Raw genomic sequence first — 23,637 nt, 5'->3', positions numbered from 1 at the left:
AGAAGTAAAGCAGGAAAGGAGCCACTGAGTAGCGTACATTCCTAGGTTGGGATCGGCAACCTGTGTAGAAAACATGAGTCAGGGCCTGACACAGGGTCCGAAAAATCTTTGATGAAAAGCTGCCTGGCAAAATTACCCCGGATTTCTGACACTGCAGCTTTTCATTGGTAATTTTCGGACCCTGAGTCAGGGCCTGACTCAGGTTTTCTACACAGGTTGCCGAGCCCAATTCCTGGTTCGATCATTTGATCATCCAGGTGTGTTTTTAATTTGCTGCTCTTGATTCGAACTGTTTCGGACAAAAAATGAAGCTGGCGTTTCAACCCTTCGCACTCGTTCAAATAGAGTAATCGCAAGCTACAAGTAAATGGATGGAGAAGTGAGTGATGAATTTACTTGAAACGCTTCATCAGTGACGCGAAAACGGCGAATGCGCGTTCTTCTGGCATCATGAGAACAATCGTGGCGGCGATAAAATTCGTACCCTGGCTGTAGCCGAGTTCGGGATCGTGCAAACTGTAAGCGGTTAGAATTCTGAAGAGCTCCATCTGTGCCTCGTCGCCTTTTGCGAATTTTGGGTGGCCGGGAAACGTCCGCGTTATGTCCGCTGCGATTTCCGACTGCCAGCTTGATTTCTTGCCCCTTAATCGCATGTATTCTTCCTGAAGCTTGAGCAATTCGAACTCCGACTCTGTTGCTATCGTCGGCCAAATTTCGGACCTCAAAATATTCGGAATTCCATTTTCTTCAATTTTCTCGTAAATCTCTTTCTGTAGTTTTTTCTCTTCTGAAGTTCGTTTTGACGGGTCTTTTGACCAGACGTTTTGCCAGAGGACCGAGTTCTTTGACCAAAAAACCAGATCTTCTGGGTTGATTTCTTCTTGTTCTCCGAAATCTTCCCCGTCGCCAGAGACGAACCAGAGCTCGACAGAAGAGGAATCGCCTTTCTATCATTTTTAGTTAAAAGTTTCTTTGTCAATTATAAATATTAAGGACCCCCCTCATCAAGAATTGCGAATTTGGGCTTCATAGGAGCAAGTTTTACTCCGAAGCTATCTTAGATACACCCTTAATCTCAATAGACACTTTTAGATCCAACCCTCGACTTCAATTTAAAGTCATCTTGACGAGGGGGGATAGTAGTATTATCCTTTTCGTTTTGCGCGTTCGCACTATTCTTCGGAAAACAAACATTGCTCGCGCGCATTCAATTTAAGTCGCACCTCTGCAAGAATGTGTTTGTATACTGATTTTACTCCCATGTTTCTCAATATGCTGAGTGCGCTACTCTGCTGAGCGCGTCGCTCTGCTGAGCGCGTGCATGTAAGCTCAGAATATTCAAGCGCTACGCAAGAGGCGCGCGCTTAGCATGGGCACGCGCTCAGCATGGGCACACGCTCTGCATTAAAGTGCGGCTTATTTCACAGAAGATTTTTTTAGATGATCGTCTCAGAATTTATTTGACCCCTAACCTAAATTCAATAGAATCAACTTTGAGAAATAGGTCTTTCAAATTTAAGCAGCCTAGAAAAAAATAACGGCGCTGTTTTATTGAGAAATTTTCCCTTATAAACAAATCCAACTTGCGATTTCAATCACACTAAAAATATGAAAAAAAATAAAAACTGATTAGAAGAGAGATCCATTATCGCCAATTACAATGAAGCCACGACTTCAAGATCACGACAAGAAATATTTTAAATGATTAAATGAATCGTAATCCTCTGCAATTTCACGATCATAGTCCGGCATTTATCAAAACTAAATGATAAAACTTATCAAACTAAATGATAAAATGAATCGAAATCCTGAAGAACTTGAACTTGTTAATCGGCATCATTGTCCGGCATCTTAAATTAGAAACGAAGTACTCGATAAAATCAATCAAAGTTTCCCTATTATTTTTTAAATAAAATGAATCGAAATCTTCAACAGTCTCTTTAAAAGTGATTAAATGAATCAAATTTTTCTGCGTGTTTATGATCAAGCAAGTTTTTTTGCACGATTTGATCAATCATTTTTTTATTCATAAAATGAACCAGTAAAATGAAAACTCGGATGATAGCCTTTCAGGTTTAATCATTTTAAAATTTTCTAAAATTCCTTATATGGTTCATAAAATGTCAAAACTTTATATTTTATTTTCTACTGAAATTTCTTCCTTCCACTAACATATTGTTAAAAATTGTTTCCATCTATGAAATTATACTGCAATAAAATAATTACCATCAAGATTGTATTTCTTAATATGCACGCATGAAAACTTGTAAAAACCTCAGCCAAAAAAAAGTGTCAAAAATAACACTTTTTAAGCGAAGAAAAGTTTCTTTTTTTTTTAATTCTTGATATCATTCCATTCCGTAAAATGGAAGAGACACGTGAGAGAATTCTTGCAGGGATTATTCTTTTTTTTGTTATCATTTTTAATCTCGGCCAACTTCGCTTAATAGCGGCAACTACCACTGCCGCTCCGACGCTCACGGAAGAACAGCTGAATGCAGGATGTGAAGCAATCATTTTGCCGAAAAATGAGACGGCTTATATCACCCCGGTAATCAAATCAAAAAATGCTTTTGCCGTTAATTTTTCTTAAGGAGAACCAAGCACTGAAAAAAATAATCGATTTTATCTTGTACGAAACCGAAATGGAACAACGATCAGCAACTTACATTCGAGATGCCTTCAAACAAGCTAAAAACAAGTATTACGGCAAAAAACAAAAAAAGACTAAGCGTGACGCCCATAATACGATCATCAGTTTCTATGAGCAAATGTATCGATACCACTGGGTCGATGGGCGGTCCTCAAGCGTCGATGGTTTGCTTGCATTACGTTTGACTGGAACTCTTCTACGAGTCATCGAGAAAGATGGACATCTGAATAAAAATGACGCTGGAGAAATCAGAAAAACACTCATCAAGAGAGCGACGAAAAAACTTCGAGCTGACCTTTTCGATCGATCCTGTGAGAAATACTGCTTCGTACTGAAAATTTTTGTTCTTAGCTAAGTTATTTTGATAATAAAGGAAACTCTTTAGATACCAATTTGAATTTTTATTTTTATGATTTTGGCAGGCTAATCGCGTAATTAGAATTTAGTGCCAGAGTCCGAGCAACATGGATTCTGTTGTCTTGAGGGTGGCCGTTCACACCCTTTGCTCCGAACGCTCAAATTTCAATATCCTAATCAATGCTTTTTTAAAATAAATGCATAAATAAGGGTCAACATAATTTTTTTTGGATAAAGCTTTATTGATGGAAAGTGACAGTTTTTGGCTGATCCCAGAGACCTGCGGAAAAGAGTTGTCCGATTTCACTCTCTGAAGTAATGACCATATCTGGGAGGTAAGAATCAGTATGAAACAGTACTCGTAGATTTTTCAGAATTTTGGTCCGATCTTTGCAGACATTTGATTCACAGTTATGTTCGAAAACTCGCGCAGGAATAGCAATCTTCAGAGATCCCCTATTTTTGCGAATAAGGAGTCGTCTTCGTGTGCCTTCATCCAATCTTTCTATTCTGTCAGAACGATCGACTGTGACATATATCGGACGAACAAAGTCAATGGGCGCCGAGAATAGAACACAGAAGCCAGATCTCTGTTTAAAAGAGAAATATCCTTTTTTGAGAAAGTCGCTTCTTATCAGCTGGACGAGTAAATGGTTTCGCAAACAATTCGGTTGCTTCTTGCATTTGGTAATAAAAAAATTATATGGAAAAATCTCTCTTTTCATTTCTTTCTTTTAAACAATTGAAGCGAATTTCTATTCAGCGCTATAATGAGTTTTTCACATGATGTCTTGAATTTTATTTAGATTATCTTGGCAGACAAAAAATTTTGATGAGGTGTTATTTTTCGCATGTGTTCTGCATAAAATGAAGCCTTCGGACAAATTTAGCATCACTCAGAGCTTTGAGAGAATGAATGACTTTAGCGCTCGAATAACTCTTCGAAGACTGGCCCAGACTTACACTGGAGTCAAAAAGGCATCAGACTACGGCTATGGAGAGTTAGTCGATCTCCTTAGAAATCGTATCGCTGTCTTGATAACACAGGATATCGCCAACGAGGAGTTCTACAACAAACGGTTTGATTCATATGTGAAACTCTGCAATTCGAGCAGAGATTTGGAATTTGACCTTCTGGCCGATGACCTGATCGGCCACTTTGAAGACGTGACAACAAAAGCAGGAACCTCCGTTGAGCGAGCTTTCTTGACATATTCTTATGTTATTTGTAAGTGCTCAGAATTTTTATCAATAAACCAATTTATTTAAGCTCTCGGATACAAAATCTGCCAACGATATGACGTCCCAACTTTTGAGAAGAAATCATTCATCGGAGGTCTCAAAAGACGTAGCTGTAGGGCGATGCAGGAGTTCTTCGAAATGGCTCAGATTTCGATTCAAGGTAGACGGTTAAAAAAATCCTTGGAAACTTATTATAAAATCAATTTAGAAAAATTTGGAGACCTTGCAATCACCCCAGACCTCCTCGCTGACCCCGAATTAGGATGGCTCAAAGCAGAAATTCCAAGTCCAGTCTACCTTCCAGGATACGAATCGGATACCGAAGATTCGTCCTAAATTTGAAAAAAACTGCTCATCAAAAAATGATTTATCAAATAAATACAGTAAAGCAAGGTTAAAAACAGAGGATGATTTATTTCAATGATGTTTTTGAGTGTAGCAGATCGGAAGTGAGGGTTGCAAATAAGGAGAATCACCAAATATATTTGACATGACTCTTAAGTTTTGATCTTTGAGTTTTATACTGCCATTTATAACAATATGGGCATGCACATCTTCAGGTCTTGATTTCATGTCCTTGACAGCTTCTTCTAACTCGCGCTCCACGCCATATTGTTTGCCGAAGACTTTGAAATGACTTTGATCGGCGTACATTCTTAGCAAGACAGTGATCTCAGTATTACGCCGATTTCCAGTCGTAAATTTCCCTTTTTCAAATGGGTTTTGAGTAATCAAGATGAGATTAAAATCAAATTTTCTTCTGTCGTTAGTAAAAGCTCTATTGATATCAGGTGAATTAACAGCGTCACTGAACTGATCATCAATCACGATGACGCTTCTTTTCGGAACATTTATGAAATCTGAAGTTGTAGGAAGCCCTTCTTGGTACTTTATAGTTATATCATCAGGCAACTTGTTGTCCCAATCGATCGGTAAATTATTGATGGCTCCAAAATAAAAAACATGTCTGATTTTTTTTGTAAAAAATTGATGTCGTATCAGCTTTTCAACAAATTTTGTTTTTCCAGTTCTGAAAATATTTTTAATTCTCGAAAAAAGATAAGAACTTTACCCGCTTGCGCCGATGACTTGAATAGATGCGGGGTGGTGAAATTTGATGTCGTCTATGACTCTGCCAGAGAGAGAACGCATTTTTTTGCTTCAGTGACGATAAGCTCGTGAGTAACACCGTTTTTAGGGAATTTCTTCGGCTCCGCACGAACCGCTTTAAAAAAGCAAATTCTGTTTCCAATGAGCCAAGAAAATTCTCCTGCAATTTCCGGTGAGAATTTTATCGAAATTTTATCTCCAGCTTTGTAGTTTTGGAGGGAATCGTTTGGACGTTTCAATATCTCTGTTATCTGACCGTCCAAAAAGAAATTTCTGTTCTTGTGGTAATAACTAGTTGCCGTAAGCTCCGCGAAGAATTCCATTGTGGCATTTCAAAACTCTATTCTGAATTTAATCCTGATTTGTGTAAATAAAAAGGCGTGAAAAAATAACTTCATGAATTCATCGGATTGCCTCGGCATAACTCATTCAGAATTATGCCACGAAGTGTTATTTTTCCACTCGCTGAGATAAAACGCCATTGCAAGGTCTACAAGACTGAAGAAGGAATATTTACTGGTAGGTTAGATATAAACTTTAGATAAATGTATGACTTTAAGGAAAACTTGAAAAAAAACTAAATGTCCAAGGGTACTTCGGAAACAATGACAAGAAAAGTCATAAAGCTTCGAAACTACTCAAAAAAGCGGGACGAAGACGAGAACAACGCCTTGGAGAAGGAAGCTCCTCGAGTAGCGCGTGGAAACGACCGCTCGCAAAGAGGTCGGACGAGGACGGGTATCCAGATGATCCAGAAAGCAAAAAGAAGCAAAAACTCACATGCGATGACAACAAGGAAGAGAAAATCGGACAAATCGCCCCTCCAAACAGCCCGGCAAGTCGAAAACAATTTGAATCAGGTGGAACCACCTCAGGAGCCCGATATTCGGATTCCGGATCAAGTGGAAGATCAGACAGCGAGAGCGACAGCAGCGGCTCCGACAGTGGCAGCGCAAGCTCCGGATCAAACTCCTCCTCAGAAGAAGATTAAACTTGACCAGCTTTACATTGATCCGAAACAGATCACTGCTTATTCAACTGATCTACAGCGTTATTTGCGTGAAAAAGAAACTCTATCTCGACATCGGCGTATCATTAGAAAATTTAAGCGTAGACGAACAGTTGTTTATGGCCCTTATACTCAAATTCAATCTGATACTATGTAAGCAAATTTCTCAATAAAAACTGAAAAAAAAAATTGTTTTAGTGATTACAGTATGTATGGTCGTCAAAATCGCGGATATAAATACATTTTAGTCGTGATTGATGTTTATAGCAGTAGAAACTGGGTAAAAGCTCAGAAAACACTTACTTCTGAGGAAACTGCGGCCTCATTGAAAGAAATAATTGAGTCGATGGAGCATATACCTTCGACTTTTTCGAGCGATGGTGGAAAAGAATACGCGCCGCGTGTCGAAGGCAAGCGTCAACTTCTCTAGTATCGATTATAAGTTGATTTTTTAAGGATTCATTAATAAAGTTCTCGTTGAACAATTTGGAATGGTCCAATACAAGCTCGGAGGACCTCACAAAGCTACGATGGCTGAGCGCTTCATGTAATATCAATATTTTTTCGTTAATAGATCTTTATTATATAGCCGAACTTTTAAAAAAATGATCCAACAGTTTATGGACGAAAATAGAACTAAAACTTGGATAAATGTCTATCTTCAATTAAGCGATAACATAAACAAACGGAAGCATAGCCGGCTTGGGATTGCCCCAATAGATATAACTATCGACAATTTTCGTGAATTTTACCATAAAAAATTTCCAAATGCAGAAACTAAAAACTTGATCTGTAAGTTTGGAGTTGGCGATAAGGTGCGAATTCCAATTATTATTGCGAGTCCAAAAGCAAAGCGAAAAGCAACATTTGAGAAAGGCTACATGATGAAATGGACAAAAGACCTCTACACGATTTGGAAAGTGCAAAAATCAGGCGACATTTGTTACTATCGTGTCGAAGGACCTCGTGGAAAACTTTTGCGACCTCTTTATGAGAATGAACTGAATCTTGTTCTCCGAAAAAGACCCTCATGAAAGATAGTTGAAGATGGTTTTTTTAAGAATGCGACTGATCCGTTTAAATTCTGACTCGGCAGATATTACAAATTTACCCGGAGAGAAGATGATTAAATGGTGGTTCAGACATCCTCTCCAGGGATCTTATGTATCAGTTATGAGCTACTGCTGCCGATCAAATGACGATCAGCTTGATTTTATGGACATTCGGTGCAATCTGATCAATCCATCGGTTTTTAATCCGGATAAAATACTTCTAACGATTCCAAACGGGGTTCAATTTGACTCGCCATCAGGAGCTGAGCAGTGGGATATGATAAGCGGAGGAGAATTTTATGTCTCGCTCAGGTGATATTTTTTAAAATAAATTCTTTTTAAAATAATATTCTAGGCTACCGAGTCATGTGACCTACATTTCGCTTGTTCTAAAGATCGATGAGTGATCATATTCAGATCATTCTCGATGATTTGTAAATTTACCCAGTGTAAATATTCGAACGTGTTAGATTTTAAATTTGTTTCTCTCATTATTCATAAAAATTGACTGAAGAGATGCCAAAGAAAGGGCTCTGGTAAGGGGAAATAAAAATTTATTGATAAAAATAAGCTTAGCCGTAAAATTCGATTTGTCCCAAAGAGGATCAGAGGCGCCGGAAAAAAAAGGAAATCAAAAAAGAAATCAGGAAAGAAGAGAAGATCAAATGGACGCCGAAAGGTCTGAAATAAGTTAATCGCTGATTCTTTAATTTATTTAGCGCTGAAGAGCTTTTGCACGGTCTCGCGAATTTTGGGGGAATTTTCTTTGCTGACGATTTAATCAAATTCACAATTCTTTCTTTTCCTGTTGGCTTTCTAATTCATACAAATGGAACGCATTGGATAAGTCTTATAGTAAAAAATGATGTTATCGAAATAATGGACCCTCTCGGCTACATAAAAAATAGTGCATACGAAAATCTCCACCTATTTCTCAAAACTGAGATGGGTGATCGAACTCTCATCACTTCCCCGAAAATTCAAATGAGAACTCATTCTAACTGTGGTCTTTTTGCCATCACTTTTCTTTTTTGGTCACTCGAATGTGAGAAATCATTGTTGTCTTTTATGAAATTATTCACAGAAAATGCAATTGAAAATACTGCGACAATTAAGAAACTCTTTTCGAAAATAAACTGAAAAAATAATATAATTTTATTTCTATTGGTTTGCAGATAAGCAGATACAGAATTTATTTGTTTTTTTGTGCGGCTTGGTAGTTGTTTGGTGCAAAGCTCTTGACCGAGATTTAAGCTTCCTTTAATACTTTGCTCTCCAAGAACTAAGGTTGCAAATATTGGTTGAACGAAATTTTAAGCCTAAAAAAAATTTTGATTTTTCGAAGGTGATTTTTGAGACTTACTTCTTCTTCAATACTTTGATATCCCAGAACAGCCTGCGTAGTGGTGCTGACTGTGAGCAGACATCGCATTTGATCTGAATTCATTCCTTCTTCAATATTTCGCTATCCAAGAACAGCCTTAATATCACTTACTTTTCTTTTTGTCATTTTCATTTTGATTTAGCAGCTGAACAGGATTTAAAGCCTTCAAAAATTGATTTTAAAGTTTTGTAAGTGATTTTCGAGACTAAAATACCTTCTTTAATACTTTGCTATCAAGGAACAGCCTGAATATCTCTTGTTTTCTTCTTAATTTCCTGATATAGTTCATGTTTGTTTCTGCTGGTTCGGATTTTTATCAGATGCTCCTTGCAGCAAAACTCGAAGGCGAAAAAATTCGCGTGAGAAAAACTCTGAAAGACAAAAATACCTTTAGAGCAGCATGAACATCGTGCTTATGCTGATTTGGGTTTTTATCACATACTCCTTGCATCAAAACTCGAAGGCGAAAAAATATTCGCGTGAGAAAAACTCTGAAGGACAAAAATACCTTTGGAACAACAGGAGCATCTTGATTTTGCTTTTTCGGATTTTTATCAGATACTCCTTGCAGCAAAACTCGATGGCGAAAGAATATTCGTCAGAGAAGAACTCTAAGAGAATATTGAAAAAAAAATTTTACAAAAAGGATCAAACCTGGGACCTATAGTTTGGTCAAAAAAGTTCCACTCGTTTCTTCGCAATAATGGATTCCGGATCCTGAATAGAGTTAAATATATTTTCCTTGCATAACATACCTTAATTCGATTTCTGATGTCAAACACACCGGTTCCGATTATACCCTACGATCTCATTGTCCTGTCTGAAATCTCACCGATCAGATCATTTTAGAAATATGTATTATTTGATTTAATTTGTTAAAAAATTAGTTTTGGTAATAGGAGTATCTGATAAAATACGGTATCATTTTAAGAAACAGTAACAAAATTAAAACGAGCATAAATGCTGTTCAAGGATAACAAAGTTTTAAAGAATAATGAATCATTTTAAGGTTAATAAACTCTCGTGGGTTTTTTCAAAATCGTCGTCTCTTATTTCTTCCATGTTGTCATCTTCATTGTTTAAAAATAAGAATATCTTACAATAGAAATTGACTCTTACTCGGTTATATACGCCAAGATCAGAAAATTTCATACTCACTGAGACATCTTCTGACAAAAGATAAGATCATATCTTTGAACGCCGTAAAATCCGTATTTTTGATCGGATCAAATAGGTCGCAAGGGAAACAAAATAAGATTTCATGGTCGGATGAAAATTATAACAATCTTTACGGTTGAGATTAAATCAGATTTATTACACAGCTTCTACAGTAACATCATTTTCAGGAGTAATTGTCAGTTTTTTTTCAATTATAGGCATGAACAGAAGAAGGTGTTTATCATCAAGTGACTGAGTGAATTTTATTTTGACCACGAGTTGAGCAGCATTGCGTCTTCCGAGCATTTCAAAATTGATCAAAACAAAGAAGTTGGTTTTGAGATAATGTGGTTGTGGCAAAACACCGGAGCTCCAGGGATTGAGATATCGTTCGCTCATCATAAGGAAATTTTCGTAAAAATCCATATCTGTTTTAAGGGGGTAACCAGGGAGACTCGAACCATCAACGAGAACATCAACTTGCTCTATGTTTCCACGTTCTAGTTTTGTCAGTGACTGCTTGTAATCTCCATGTGAGCGTTTGAGACTGGTAACAGAAAGAACCGCGTATTTCGGGAACGCTCCTTTAGTAAGATTAACAGTGTAATCAGTATCGCCTTTGTCTAAGGTAGGTCTTCTTATACAGTAGTCCAAGAACGTGGTTTCGAATTTCGAAGTCGCATACTTTTTCATTTCCCTTTCCAATGATTCAGAGAAAACAAACATTGCTTTAAAAACAGGCCTGACGAGCTTAACAACTGGATCCGGAAAATCATAGTCAATCTCAACCACATCACCGACATCGTCAGTCGCATCAAGCATACTCTTCTTTTTTAAAAGCGAAAATTTTGCTGGAGCACGCTCAAACGAGAGATGGATTCCAAGTCCAGCTGGTAAAATAATTGGTGCTCGAGCGATTCCATGATTTATTGGGATTTTGAATTCGTATCTCAGCCATTTAGTGTTGTAAGTTTTTCCTTCGAATTCGATTTCTTTTAAAAACTCCTTCGCATACATTTTTCGATTCTCAATAATACTTCTGCCGATGTCGTCTTGGTCAGCTTCGAAAATATCATAGACGCCCATAATCGGAAAAGTTGAGTCGATTGTTGTTTGATCGAATAATGACTTATTCAAGAAATGAGAAGAAAACGCAGAGTCTAAATCACATGATTTGCTTGTAATTGGGTCTTCTGCGATTTCAATCTTAGGAAGCCCTTTGAAGAGCTTCGCACAAAAGTCATTGTCCAATACATGATTTTCAGGAATTTCAATATGAAAATGCAGCCGAGAATCACACGCCTTGAAATATCTCTTTTGCGGAACAATGTGAAATTCAAGAGTATCATCAGTGTTGCAATAAGGAGCAGCTTCTTGGATTTTACAGTCCTCGTATCCCAAAGTGTCAAACTTATCGGTTTTTGAAAAACTGAACATTTTAAATTGCTCTTTCTAGTTTATTGAGAAGAATGAAATCCGTCGGATCGTGTTAAATCAGAAGTGAGAAACAGTTACTCATGGAATACTAATATTTGACTTTGCCCTTTCTTGCGCCTCTTCTTGCTCGTCTTCTTCGCGAATTTGAAGTTTATTGCTCGGATAAACTAATAGGATCATATTATTTTTCATTTAATTAAAAGTAATTTACCATATGTTTTTTCGATTTCATATCGAAGCAAAAGCACCTGGCGCAAGCTCACACCCGAATGATGAAAGTTAGTCCTGTCAAACTCGTGACTTGCCAAAAGGCGTTCTCTGTAAAATATAATTCTTATAACTAAAGTTTGAAGAAACACTTACTCTAATGTCTCATCTTTGGTCTCTGAGAGAAGTTGAGTAACATCTTCATCATTTTTTATTTTTCTTCAATGAGGTTTTTAAAGAGCGTTCAAAGATTTTTCTACAAAATTAATAACCCTTTCTTGTGTCATTGATCCATGTTGAAGAGCCCGAGTAGTACAGCCTCAGGTCTTCTTGAATTTTTCCATCTTAAGTTTATTCATCGGCTATTAAAACTTGAGAAACAGTTAGCAAACCGATCATCTTCTGCGACGCGCTCATGAACCATGCATCAACACCGATTTGGTAAGGAAAAAACAAATTTTCGGTAATCATACGAGTCACTTCGCTCAGTTTGTTATTGTTGACGTATGGAATTGACAGAATACATCGATCGATATAGGTTTTCGGCATTCCCTTAACTTTGAGGGATTTATGAGATAGTCGAAACTTGTACTGAAGATAGTACTCCAAGTTATTCGCAAGTCTACTAAAGCCAGAGAGCTTAACAGAAATACAGACAACTTCCTTTATCGATAAAATCTAAAATCTGCTTTCTTTCCTGGTGATCATTCATCACTTTATATTCTTCTTCTGTAAGAAGTTCATTTATATTCAATTTTTCTTTTGTTAACTCCCGAAAGAAATCAATCTCTGACTCTTTGAATTTTCCGCTCATTCTGGAATTCTGACTCTTATTTAGTTGAAAAAAATCCTGTAATCGGGAGTTCTTGATTTTACTTTGACAGCTTGTTGAAAGGACGGCGTAGAACTCCTCGAAACAGAATTTTTTAAATAACTATTTGTCTTCTCATGTGCACGTGCGAAATTTCGCATGTATGGTGAATTTCCGCTGTCAATTTTTTCATACATAAAACAGGAAAGTATGATTTTCCGATAAAAATGAGATTTTTACATTTGAAAGAAGATAACAACCAATTTTACAATCTTACTTATCTTGGAGTTCTTCTTAATCAGGAGAAGAAAAAACCTGACAAGCGTCGATTAGAGAAACTGAAGACTCTCATAGATCCGAAACGTGCAAAAAATCCCTGTCGTGCTGATTACTCCAAATTTATCGACTTTCAGAAGAAATACGGACTTTTTAAAATCCCATGTTTATCAGGAAAATATTCAAAATTTTAATAATAAATGGCATTAAACGATAAGTTTTGAAATTTCGAAAAGCACTGGAAAGCGACTTTAATGTCCATTTCACAATCTATCAGAAAACAGCGAATGGCGGCGATAGTCTTTTTTATAAAACGCAGCATCCGGGTCCAGGCAGTGTCGGTCTGACGTTTTTCTTCAAAGACCAGCGTTTTAATGGATTCAATCAGCTTAAGCTTCTTGACGATGGATTTATCAACCATGGAATTGACCGGATAAATACTCTTGAGCTGACCATCTTCGAAGCCGTTGCGAAAGTGAAAAACAAGGATTTATACAAGTGCCCGAGGTTGTTTTTCAAAAAAGCAGCCGAAATACGACAGAAATGGATCGACTTCGCACAAACGAGTGATATCACAGTCTCCAATTACAAGAATTTCTCGAGGTTGTTTAATGTCAAACTTGTTCTTTGGCGCAGACTGTCAAGGCCTGGTGCTGACAGAGTTTCCAGACAGCTAGATTTTTATTGTGGCTCTGGAAAAATACTTCAACTGGAGCTTTCGAAGGATGATCAGACGAAAACATTCTCGGATAGTACATTCTTTAAGCTTCTGCCCGAGCAAATCAATTTTGACCTCTGTCCAACGCCTAATTGCTCCTTCAGCTGCTCAGATCGTGCAAAGTTTTCGAAACATCTGGAAACATGCACTGACAGAACAACTTTCTCACATAAACAGAAGAAATATGGAATGTTTACTGATCACACTCGTTACGATCTGATTTACGACAAGATTTTGCGTACAAATGAGTTTCATCAAAGCTTTGTGGCTTTTGACATTGAAACTGCTTCTGTCCCAAGGTCCGAAAAAGAGAAGAACATAAGTTCCACGACTGAGGAATTGTCTGCGTATAAGCTGATCTCTATTGCATGGCATGCGTACAACCCAGCCGGAGACGAGTACACAAAGAAATTTCTATGGCGCCGAGGGACAAGTCAAGAATCTCTTTTCTCCTTGCTTGATGAATTTTACGTGGACTTATGTGATATTCAGGAAGAATTTAATAGGACTCTTTCGAAAAAGATCGATAATGAAAAATGGCGCTTGATCCGATTGAAGAATAGTGAGAAATTTCACAATTTTCCAGTTGAAAAGCAAGCAGAACTCTGCGATCGGCTCAAGTATCTTGACGATTTCTATTCTCTCAATGTTTACGGCTGGAATAGCGAACGCTTCGACTTGACTGTTATAATCAATGCTCTGACTGAAGTTGTTCGTCGTAGACATCCCCACTTACTAGTCACAAAGCGAGACAAGGATACTCGTTTTGAGCCAAAGATGAATATGATCCAAAGAGGCGCCGGAACAATGCTTGCTTCCTATGGCAATATCAAATTCAAGGACATGATGAATCTCGTTGAAAGAGGGACGTCTCTGGAAAAGGTAAAAGGGCAGATTGAAAATCCTCTCTTAATTTTTGTTCAATAGTTTGTTCAATCGCTTGGATTGCAGATAGCAAAAGCCGTTTACCCATACGAACGTTTCAAAGACACTGACGAGCTCATCAGTTACAAAGGATTTCCACCGTACTCCGACTTTTATAGCTCTTTCTACATTCCTGTCGAGAAAGAAGTTCACCTGGTCAACAAATTTCTTATTGAACACTGCTGGACGATTGATGATCTTGCTGCTGAAATTGATGTCCCTGTAGAAAAACTCAACAGTCTAGCAGATAGTTTTGAGTGTTGCTACGAAAACACAGATGAGAATATCGAGCTCCTCGCAAAAAAATGGGAAATTCAAACTGATGAAATCAAATACTTTGCGGAAAACTCTCTTCGCTGCTTTGTAATCAACGAAGACTCCAAAAAATTCTTCAATATCTCTCTTGATAAATACTTGGCTTCAAAGGACTTATTCGAAGAAGAAAAATGTGAAACGATGCTCGATTGGCTGCGTGTCTATAATCTCATCGACACAGACATGCTAAGCCAAGGCATTGTAGAATACAGTAACCAGTTTGCCGAAAAATTTAATGTGAATATCCATCAATATATCTCATTGGCGCAAGTTGCTGAAAAGATTGCGTTTGGTAAATACGCGCGTGCGACACCCATCTACTCGATCACTGATGCTGAATTGAGAAAGGACATCCGTGAAGCCTTGACAGGAGGAATGACGCACGTGTTTCACCGACTGATCGAATTGAACCAACCAGATGGGCCTCTTCCACATGCCGCCCGATATGCTGACAATGGCGAACTCTTCAAAATGATTAAACAGCTTGATGCAAATAGTTTGTATCCTTTTACTCTACAGGATTCTCTGCCATGTGGTCCTGGAATCGCTGTATATCCCGGGGATATCGGTGACGCTACTCGTGCTGGTGATGTTGGATATTTCAAGTTGAATCTGCTCTATGAGGGCAAGGAATCAATCTCCCTCAAAAGCTTGCAGTATCTAGAATATCTGCGACATCAATCTGGTGTGGATATCCAACATGCATATCACATAGGCGAAAAGAAAATTGGGAAGTATTCTCTTGATGGATATTATGAGAAAGACAATATCAGATGGGGAGTTGAGTTTTACGGCTGCTATTGGCATAAATGTCGTTCATGTAAAATCCAAACAAATGAGGACGCTGACGAAGAACGAGACAAGGAAAGAAAGAAATTCATAGAGAAGAAAATCGACATCCTTAAAATAAAGCGAGAATGTCACTTCGACAAATTTATGAAAAGAAACATGGCCGATGAAGAGTTCGCTCGTAATGCCAGAGAAAATTGGGCTCCAGATTGGTGTCCTTTTCTTTTCCACGATAAGAAACTAAGAGAAAAAGATCTAATCGATGCTCTGATAGAACGAAAAGTTTTTGGATTCGCAATGGTGGAAATTGAGCCAAGTAAAGCTGTTTATAATCGATATGGAGATCTGAAATTTCCTATGATTTTTAAGAAAACAAAGATAGAAAGAAATATGCTATCTGAAAATCAAAAAATCGGAAATCTTGAGATGCCTGTGAGCCAGAACACATTGATATATAATTCTGGCGGAGAAAAAATGCTTCTAATCACTCCTCTACTGTATTTTTATTTGGATATGGGATATATTATTAAGGTTCGCTAAAAGATTTTTAAAACTTAATCATGTCGCTTTTAGAAGGTTCATTATCTTCTTATGTACAATAAGGAAAAACCGATGGCTCCTTTCGTCGATAGACTGGTCGCTGATCGAATCCGGTATCATATTGCCGAGAACAAAGTTGGCGAAAAACTTTCAAAGCTGGTACTTAATATTGTCACTGGTTTGTTTGGCAAGAATGTTTCTAAATACAGGGAAACAAAATACATCGATGATGCTGATTTATACCGCTACATCAGATCGCCTTTGCTCGAAAAAAATGAAATCATCAGTGCTGAAGGACCCACATCTTTGGTCAAAATTGTCAAAAAGAAGAAAACGCAGAGAGATAGCGTTCCAACACATATTTCAGCATTTAGTATGTCTTTGTTCGTGAATTGGTCTCTTAATATTTTTTAAGTCTATCAGAAAAGCAAATTGGTCATGTTCAATTTCATTGATAATATATGCACTCATCTGAAGGAAGGATCATTCAAACTTTGCTACGCAGACACCGATTCGATTATGATTGCTTATACAGGTGATGATGTTGAAACACTCGTCAAATCTGAGAAGAAGGAGTCATGGAAAAATTTCGTTGACACATGGATGGTTCCTGAAAAAGTCACTGACCAGATGCTGCGAGAATCAAATAACTCTAAGAAGGAAGCCGAAAAATTGCTGAAAAAAATTGGAGAAAACGCCGGGTTTATTCAAAATCGAGGGTGGGATATATGGGCAAGGCACCTATTGTGGCTTGAGCTCTAAATGTTATATTCTCAAGGGTAAAAATGATAAGGGGGATATAAAAATAAAAAAATCAACGAAAGGCTTGGGTTAGAAAGTACTCAGTAAGCTAATTCAAGTTCACTTATAAGGATAAAACCATTCTTTCAACTCATAATAAGGCGTCAAAAAGGATATTGAAACACCGGTGGAGCATTTCGTACGTTCTCTCCTTGACGATGAAAAGTTCAGCGCTACAATGACAGGCATGGTAGCCCGTAAGAACGAGATCGTCATTCGAAAAACAACAAAGAATGCACTGAACAATGTCTATGTAAAATGGCAGATTGCTGATGACCAAGTGACTGCAACCCCACTCAAGAACGCATCTGGATATATTTGATCCCTTCATTCATTTATGTTTTCATTATTTTTTTCGTTTATGTCAACCTTAACATGCTAACAAATAAATTCAAACGGATTTTCACACAATTCACTCTTTATTTAGATTATCTTTTCTTACGCATGAAAAGCAGATTTGAGAATTTACAGGGGCTTCAAAAGTTATCTCTTATGCGGATTTCGTGAGATGTAGGGCGATTTAAAGACTCTCGTCTGAAGAGAACTCAACGTAGTTCTTCGGTGTCATAAGACGATTGCTTCGTCGTAGTTCTCGGAGAGGTTCAGGTCTTGGTTCAGGTCGTGATTCTTGGAGAGGCTCAGGTCGTTGCTGTGGAAGCGGCTCAGGTCGTTGCTCTGGAAGTGGTTCAGGTCGTGATTCTTGGAGAGGCTCAGGTCGTGATTCTTGGAGAGGCTCAGATCGAGTTGCTGGAGGAGAAACAGGTCGGGGCTCTGGAAGTGACACACGTCGTGACTCTGATCTTTGCTGTTGAAGTGCTTGTGGTCGATTTGGGGGTCGCTTTGTAACTTTTCCAGGCATTGGCTTCGGTTTGACCTCAATTTTGTTGACCGATCGAACGGTGACCGCTAATTAAAAGAAGTTTGGATACTTGTCTGATAAAAATAAATTACTTTTGTTATCCTGCTCGAATTGGACGGTAAGGTTTCGTGGGAGGGTAGTCGCGATCTTGTTTGCAGCTAAAAAAGAGGTGAGTAGGAGCTGAAAAAATTGTTGTCAAAGTTACCTGTCTGTAATCCAGCTTGTATTGGTGAAGTAATCGGCGCCAAAAAGCTTGTCGATGGTTGGGAATTGCTTGATTTTGGGCTTGGGTTCCATGGAAATTTTCCTCCGCGATTAAACACGTTTTCTAGAGGAAAGAGTTAATTTTGTGGCATTTTTCTCGGAGAAAAACTTACTTTTTTTTGGGATTTTTTTCGCCGCGTCTTTGGAAATTGTTTGTTTTTTCTCTTCCTTGATGTCCATATTTGTTCCTCCGTCTTATTTGATATGTTAAAATCGGTAGAAAAGTGAAAACTGGTATTACCTTGTGTATTCGTATTTTCGGTCTTCTCATCCTTTTTGGTCTTTTGATTGGAGCTGTTTCCGCCTTTAATGAAAGTTAGGAATTGCCAAAAAAAATTCTATTGAGAAAATCACCTTGTGAATTGTCTGATCCGGCATCACCATTTTCATCCTTCTTAGTTTCATCACCGGCATCACCATTGTCATCCTTCTTAGTTTCATCAGGCCGATGGTTTTGATCACTGTCCCTGAAGCCCATTCCAGCGTTTTTGGGGTGGCTTGTTCGATGCGGGTCATCTTCTTTGTTTTCCTGGTCGCTGTGTTCATTCTTTCGATCCTTGTCTTTGTTCGGACGCCCCATCTCGTAGTCATGCTCTCGCTGGGATCCCTTGATGCACTTGTACAGCCGGTACACCTTATTCAGTTTGTTTATAGTTTCAGATGATAAAAACTTACAAGATAACCACAGCCGATGCAAACGACGAGAACAATCATTGCAAGAATAACCAGGACCGCGATCAGCCAACCCGGAATGTTTGCTTCTTTGCTTGCTATGGCAGTCTCCGTTGTTCCATCCGTCTGAAATAGCTTTTTAGTCTTTCGTTTTTTCAAAGCGCTCTTACTCCAGACATGTCAAAAGACGTTGACGTCTGCACGAAAGAAGTCTGAGTTGTTTGCGCCTTCAAACCCGTCTGAGTCAATGTTTGTGAAATTACGGAACTTTTAGTTTGAGAAGCCTCTGTGAAATAACCTAGAGTCTCGGCCTCGAAAACAGCAGTCGTTGCTTTATGGGAAAAATCCTCAAGCGTAGTTACAGCTGTAGTGTCTCGAAAATGGATGGTGGTCTGAGATTCAAAAATAGCCTGACTCTGGTCTTGTAGAGATGTAAATGAAAATGAAATTGCAGCTGAGGTATCTTCACGAAACATTGATGTCAGACGCTCAGAATAAACCTCGATATGCTCTTGGCCAGGAGTCGACAAAAATGCGTCCGGCTCGATTAGCTCTTGGCCAGCAGTCGACAAAAATGTGATCGGCTCGATAACCTCTTGGCCAGAAGTGGACAAAAATGTGTTCATATCCGTAGTGACAGATGATGGAATAGAAGTCTCTACGGATATTGACTCGGGCATAAATGTGGGTCGAGTCTGGGGCAAGGAAGATTCCAGATCATTTACGCTCTTGGAAAACTCAAAATAAGAAGCGGTAGTTTCTCGACTAACAGTTTCCGTAGTAACTTTATATGACTCTGTTTCCTATTTTTCATGTGAATTAATTCTGTAAAAATCTTTTTATTACCTCGTTCTTCTCGCCGCAAATTGCGGGAAACCAGTTGCAATTCATCGCTGTGTTTTCTCTTTGAACGTGGTTTCTTAGTTCTTTGGTGCGAAAATTTTAGGAAACGAGCGTTTATGGGTTTGCTTTGGAGCAACTGCGAAGTGGTCATGAAAACTTAGCTCAATCGTGCTATTTCAAATAGCTCCCTCAAGTGCAACAGCGACAAATATTCTCCTTCCAACAGCAATTCTCACGACATTCATCCTTCGTGATAATCCCCCCAAAAAACATCAAAGTTTTTTTTTTGCAAAAACGAACCATGAGAAAATTCCAAGAAATAAAAAGCTCTTGCGGCTTAAAACGAATACCTCCGAAAAAGATACGTGAGAATCAATGGATTGCCAACAAAGGTTTCGAAGACATAGGCCTTTGCGGATGGTTGTTTACAATTGAAGACGGATCTAAAAAATTTTACAATGACAGGTATGAAAAACCCCTAGTAAAAAGTTCTTATTTGTAATCAGGTTAATCGAACTAACTCTTCACTGCGTCATGGACGGAAGTTCGATAATATTGCTGAGGATTGTCGCACCGACTCCGAGGCATCAAATTGTTCTTAAAGAATTCGGGGATGTTCCTCAATTCTCTTTCGTACGTTTTGAAAACGCGCGATACATGATGCGATTTGACGGAAAAATCCAGGTTCATACAATCCTGATGGATATTGGAAACCGGGATGGATGTACTCTCGTTAAAGCAACGGAAAAATGCCTGGACCCTGCATCTTTTCAAGGAGGAATTCTCGACGGCCGGTTTTATTCACTGATTTCAAAGTAAGTTTTTCTTCAAGAAACAATCATAATTTGAATCAAGAGCGATAACGCCCTTTACCGGTCAGATGGTCTTTGACAGCAACGACGTTGATAACGAATTGAAAAAGATCGCGCGCAATAAACCGTTGTACGAACCATTGTATGCCAATGAAGTCGTCAAAAACTTGAGTGAGGATGTTTCGATTGCAGAATTTTTGATGCAAGCGCGTTTATTCTCGTAAGTTTTCAATTTTTCTGATAAAAGCTAACTTAATCTTATTTAGGAAACTACAAAATACGTTTTGCGGCCTCCCGATCGGAAAATTCGACAGCGTCAAGGTTACAAGATTTTTCCAAAACAGCAAAAAATTTCCTGACTGCCCCGACACCGACTCTCAAACAGAAGCCGTCATTTTGACAGAAGACGAAATTTTGGAGCGACAATTATCGCGGTGTGATTTGAAAATAGAAGACTTTAGCTCAGTTAGTCTAAATTTTCCGAAGAGAGTTTCATTTCATAATTAAGGATGACACGGATAATGAAGAAAATCTCGATCAAACGGTCCATCGAGGACTGATCTTCGGAGAGAGGGAGGAAAGCGATGAGGAAGCAGGATCCGAGAGCGAGTTAATCAATGATGACCCAACTGTGGCGGACGATGACCCACAAGACCTTTACACGAGAGATTTCGATGCTGAGAACGAGCAAACTCAAAAAGAACTGAGAGATAACGACGACGAGACGAGCCTTGCGGATAGAATTAAAGCACTCGCAAGCAACATCAACTCGGAAAGTTCCGACGACGACTCCTTCCAGGCAATCTATTACTTCTATGTGCATATTCTGACTTTTATCTTTTAGCCAGCTAGACCTTCGACTCCAATCAATTTTGATTATCAAGACCCAACAAGGATCAATCCTTCAACGCCCCGAAAGAAGAACCCCTTTTTATATCGTCAAAAGTTAGTCTCAACTCTTATTGAGAATAGTTCTGACTTCAAAATTAAGACTCGCCGGAAAACCGGCATGGAAAAGATTTTTATTTCGTCGTAACTCGGAGGAGATTCAGGTAAATGCAAAGTTATTCTACCAATCCAAAAGACCTTATTCAAGGAACCAGCTACGAAAAAAGCGAAAACTGATGCAGTCATAACGATTTCGTCCGACTCAGACGAATAAAACAACTCCTCCAGTACTCGACTTATTATAATTATTCATCCTCATCGTTTAGCTTGTCTTTTTATTCTTTCATTTCACAGATCAACTTGTCCACTTTTTCGCCTTTTTTTCCGCAAAGAAATAAAACTTCCGCGACTATAAAATAACAGTGTCAATTCATTTGCAAACAATTGATTAGCTTAGTTCACGGTTCCGTTTTTGCACCTCAAAATAGAAAAAAACGAAAAAAGACGTAAATGAAGGCATTTTGTGCTGTTAATCCTGATGAGCTGGCTTCTGTAATCCCAGAGAAAATAGACAGCTGGGAAATCGGGAGCTGCAAAAATCGGCGAAATTCTGTTAATCCGTTGATTTCAACTGCTGGCCTGGTTATGTTTAAATCGATTATTCCCGGATGCTTGCTTACACTATTTCTTCTTAATACTAGAAAAAATATAATCAAAATCACCATCCGCAAAAGACGTGCCGATCCAATTGATATCGAAAGGCTCTACGGAGAGTTAAATATCTTCGACGCGATTTATCTTGAAAACTTCAGTGTTTCTTGGCGTCATAACTTTCATGGAGTATGTACGATTTGTTTATGGCCAGGGTTCCCAACTGAAAATTTCTGGGCCTGCTTGAAACTCAAGAAGTTGAATGGGCTTCAAGACGAAAACATATTATCGGGTCTAATAAATGGCAGATTTAGAAAAAACGTAGTAAGGTAAAACGCCAAAAACATTCAAACTTATTTATAATAACAAGGTTCTTGCCGGTTATTCCCCTTGATTGGAGTTCTTTCGCGTCGTTGGAGAAAGAAAGAAGAGATTATTTTGATTACGATATCTTTGAAAATTACGACGACATAGACGACTTAGAAAAAAATGCCAAGAAATTCAACGACCCGTCTTTACTACTCGTCGAATTTCAAAGACTTATCGTTTTTTTAATGTAAGATGAATTGCTTGTTATTTAGCTGGCAAAATTTAGCACGAACTCTGAATCAAAACGCAAGCAAATCGGCTTCAAAGAATTCCCAGATATTCGAAACCTCAATCAAGTCGACTCCCTTCAGCTGACTTATAAATCTGAATCTGAAGTTCAAACCATGTTGCAAATGCGAAGTGACTGCATAGAAAAATACAAATAGTATTGAAGGTAGTTATTTATTTTATTCCAATTGTGTCAGCTACAAGTGTCAACCTGTTTTCAGTGTACTTCGTCAAAAAAAAATCATCAATCAGCATTCTCTTCGTCGCTCAGATCATCCAAATCTTCATCCACCTCTACGAAACCCTCGTCGTTGTTTTCTTCTTCATTTTCCATAGCATTGATTCTCACGATTATTTCATCCTCAACTAAAATTCGGGATAAGTGTCTTTATCTGTGTTAAATTTAAAAGCTTACGTCGATCAGCATCATTTTGCGCTAGCTGTGCAAGTGCTTGATATCTTTCTCTTTCCTGCTGGGCTTCAATAACCCTTTCTTCCATCTCAAACAATCGTAGTTCCAATTCCTGTCGCTCTTGTTCCAGTGCATTGATTTCATCCTCCCCTAAATCGCATATAATCTTTCTGTCTTACTTAATATCAGACTTACTTTCACTCTCTTTTTCGAGGGCTAAATCTCGAAGACCGAGGCGGTCTTCGCGTTCTCTCATGAGAGCGTCGATTTCCATTGTCAACACAAAAAAAATAAATTTCTTGGATAAAATGAGCCTTGTCTTCACCGGCGTTTCCTTATAACCGCTAAATCGGTCTGACGGATCAAGAATCGTCAACTGAATCAGAAAATGATGGCGAAAAAAGCGAAGCTCCTAAATCAGCCGATAAAGGGATAAAGGACCACGGAAATAGAAAACAAATGATTCGAGCATGCTGTTCATAGCTTTACGTAACAAGTCGGACAGATAAGGACAATTGAGGGCAATTGTGAGTTTCTGAAGTAGGTTTACCAAACAACATCGCTCGGAAAAACTTTTTGAACGTCAATTTCTAGGTCGTTCAAATATTTACGACTCTTGATCTCATGCTATGCGCCCTATTTTCTTGCGAATATAAGAAGAAAATTTCTCCTTCACTTCATTAATAAAAAATGAGGTGAAAAAATCCCTTTCGAAAGAGACAACCATTCAAAAAAAAGCTATGCTTAATGAGCTAAATGAGCTTTACAAAGTAAATTTTGCATAGAAACGCTCCAAAGTATTCAAAATGAAACACTATTTGTGGTATATCATTGTTTATTCCAAGCAATTTAATAT

At 38.3% G+C, this 23,637-nt stretch overlaps 1 protein-coding gene across 1 annotated transcript in view; it reads right to left on the bottom strand.

Moving 5' to 3' along the window:
• Window positions 1-161: 161 nt before the first annotated feature.
• LOC145697935 (rab GTPase-activating protein 1-like) overlaps window positions 162-23,637 on the bottom strand; it is a 34,239-nt gene continuing 10,763 nt past the window's right edge. The window contains exons 2-3 of the mRNA XM_081775141.1: window positions 397-947; window positions 162-357 (exon numbers count right to left, since the gene is read on the bottom strand). Coding sequence (XP_081631267.1) covers window positions 162-357; window positions 397-947 — 747 coding nt within the window. The remainder of the gene's footprint in view (window positions 358-396; window positions 948-23,637) is intronic.

The sequence above is a fragment of the Oikopleura dioica genome, chromosome 2 (genome assembly GCF_907165135.1).
Source record: "Oikopleura dioica chromosome 2, OKI2018_I68_1.0, whole genome shotgun sequence".
In the NCBI taxonomy this organism is placed as follows: domain Eukaryota; kingdom Metazoa; phylum Chordata; class Appendicularia; order Copelata; family Oikopleuridae; genus Oikopleura; species Oikopleura dioica.
Note: the sequence above shows the minus strand (reverse complement) of the source record. Positions and strands in the feature narration are given on the sequence as shown.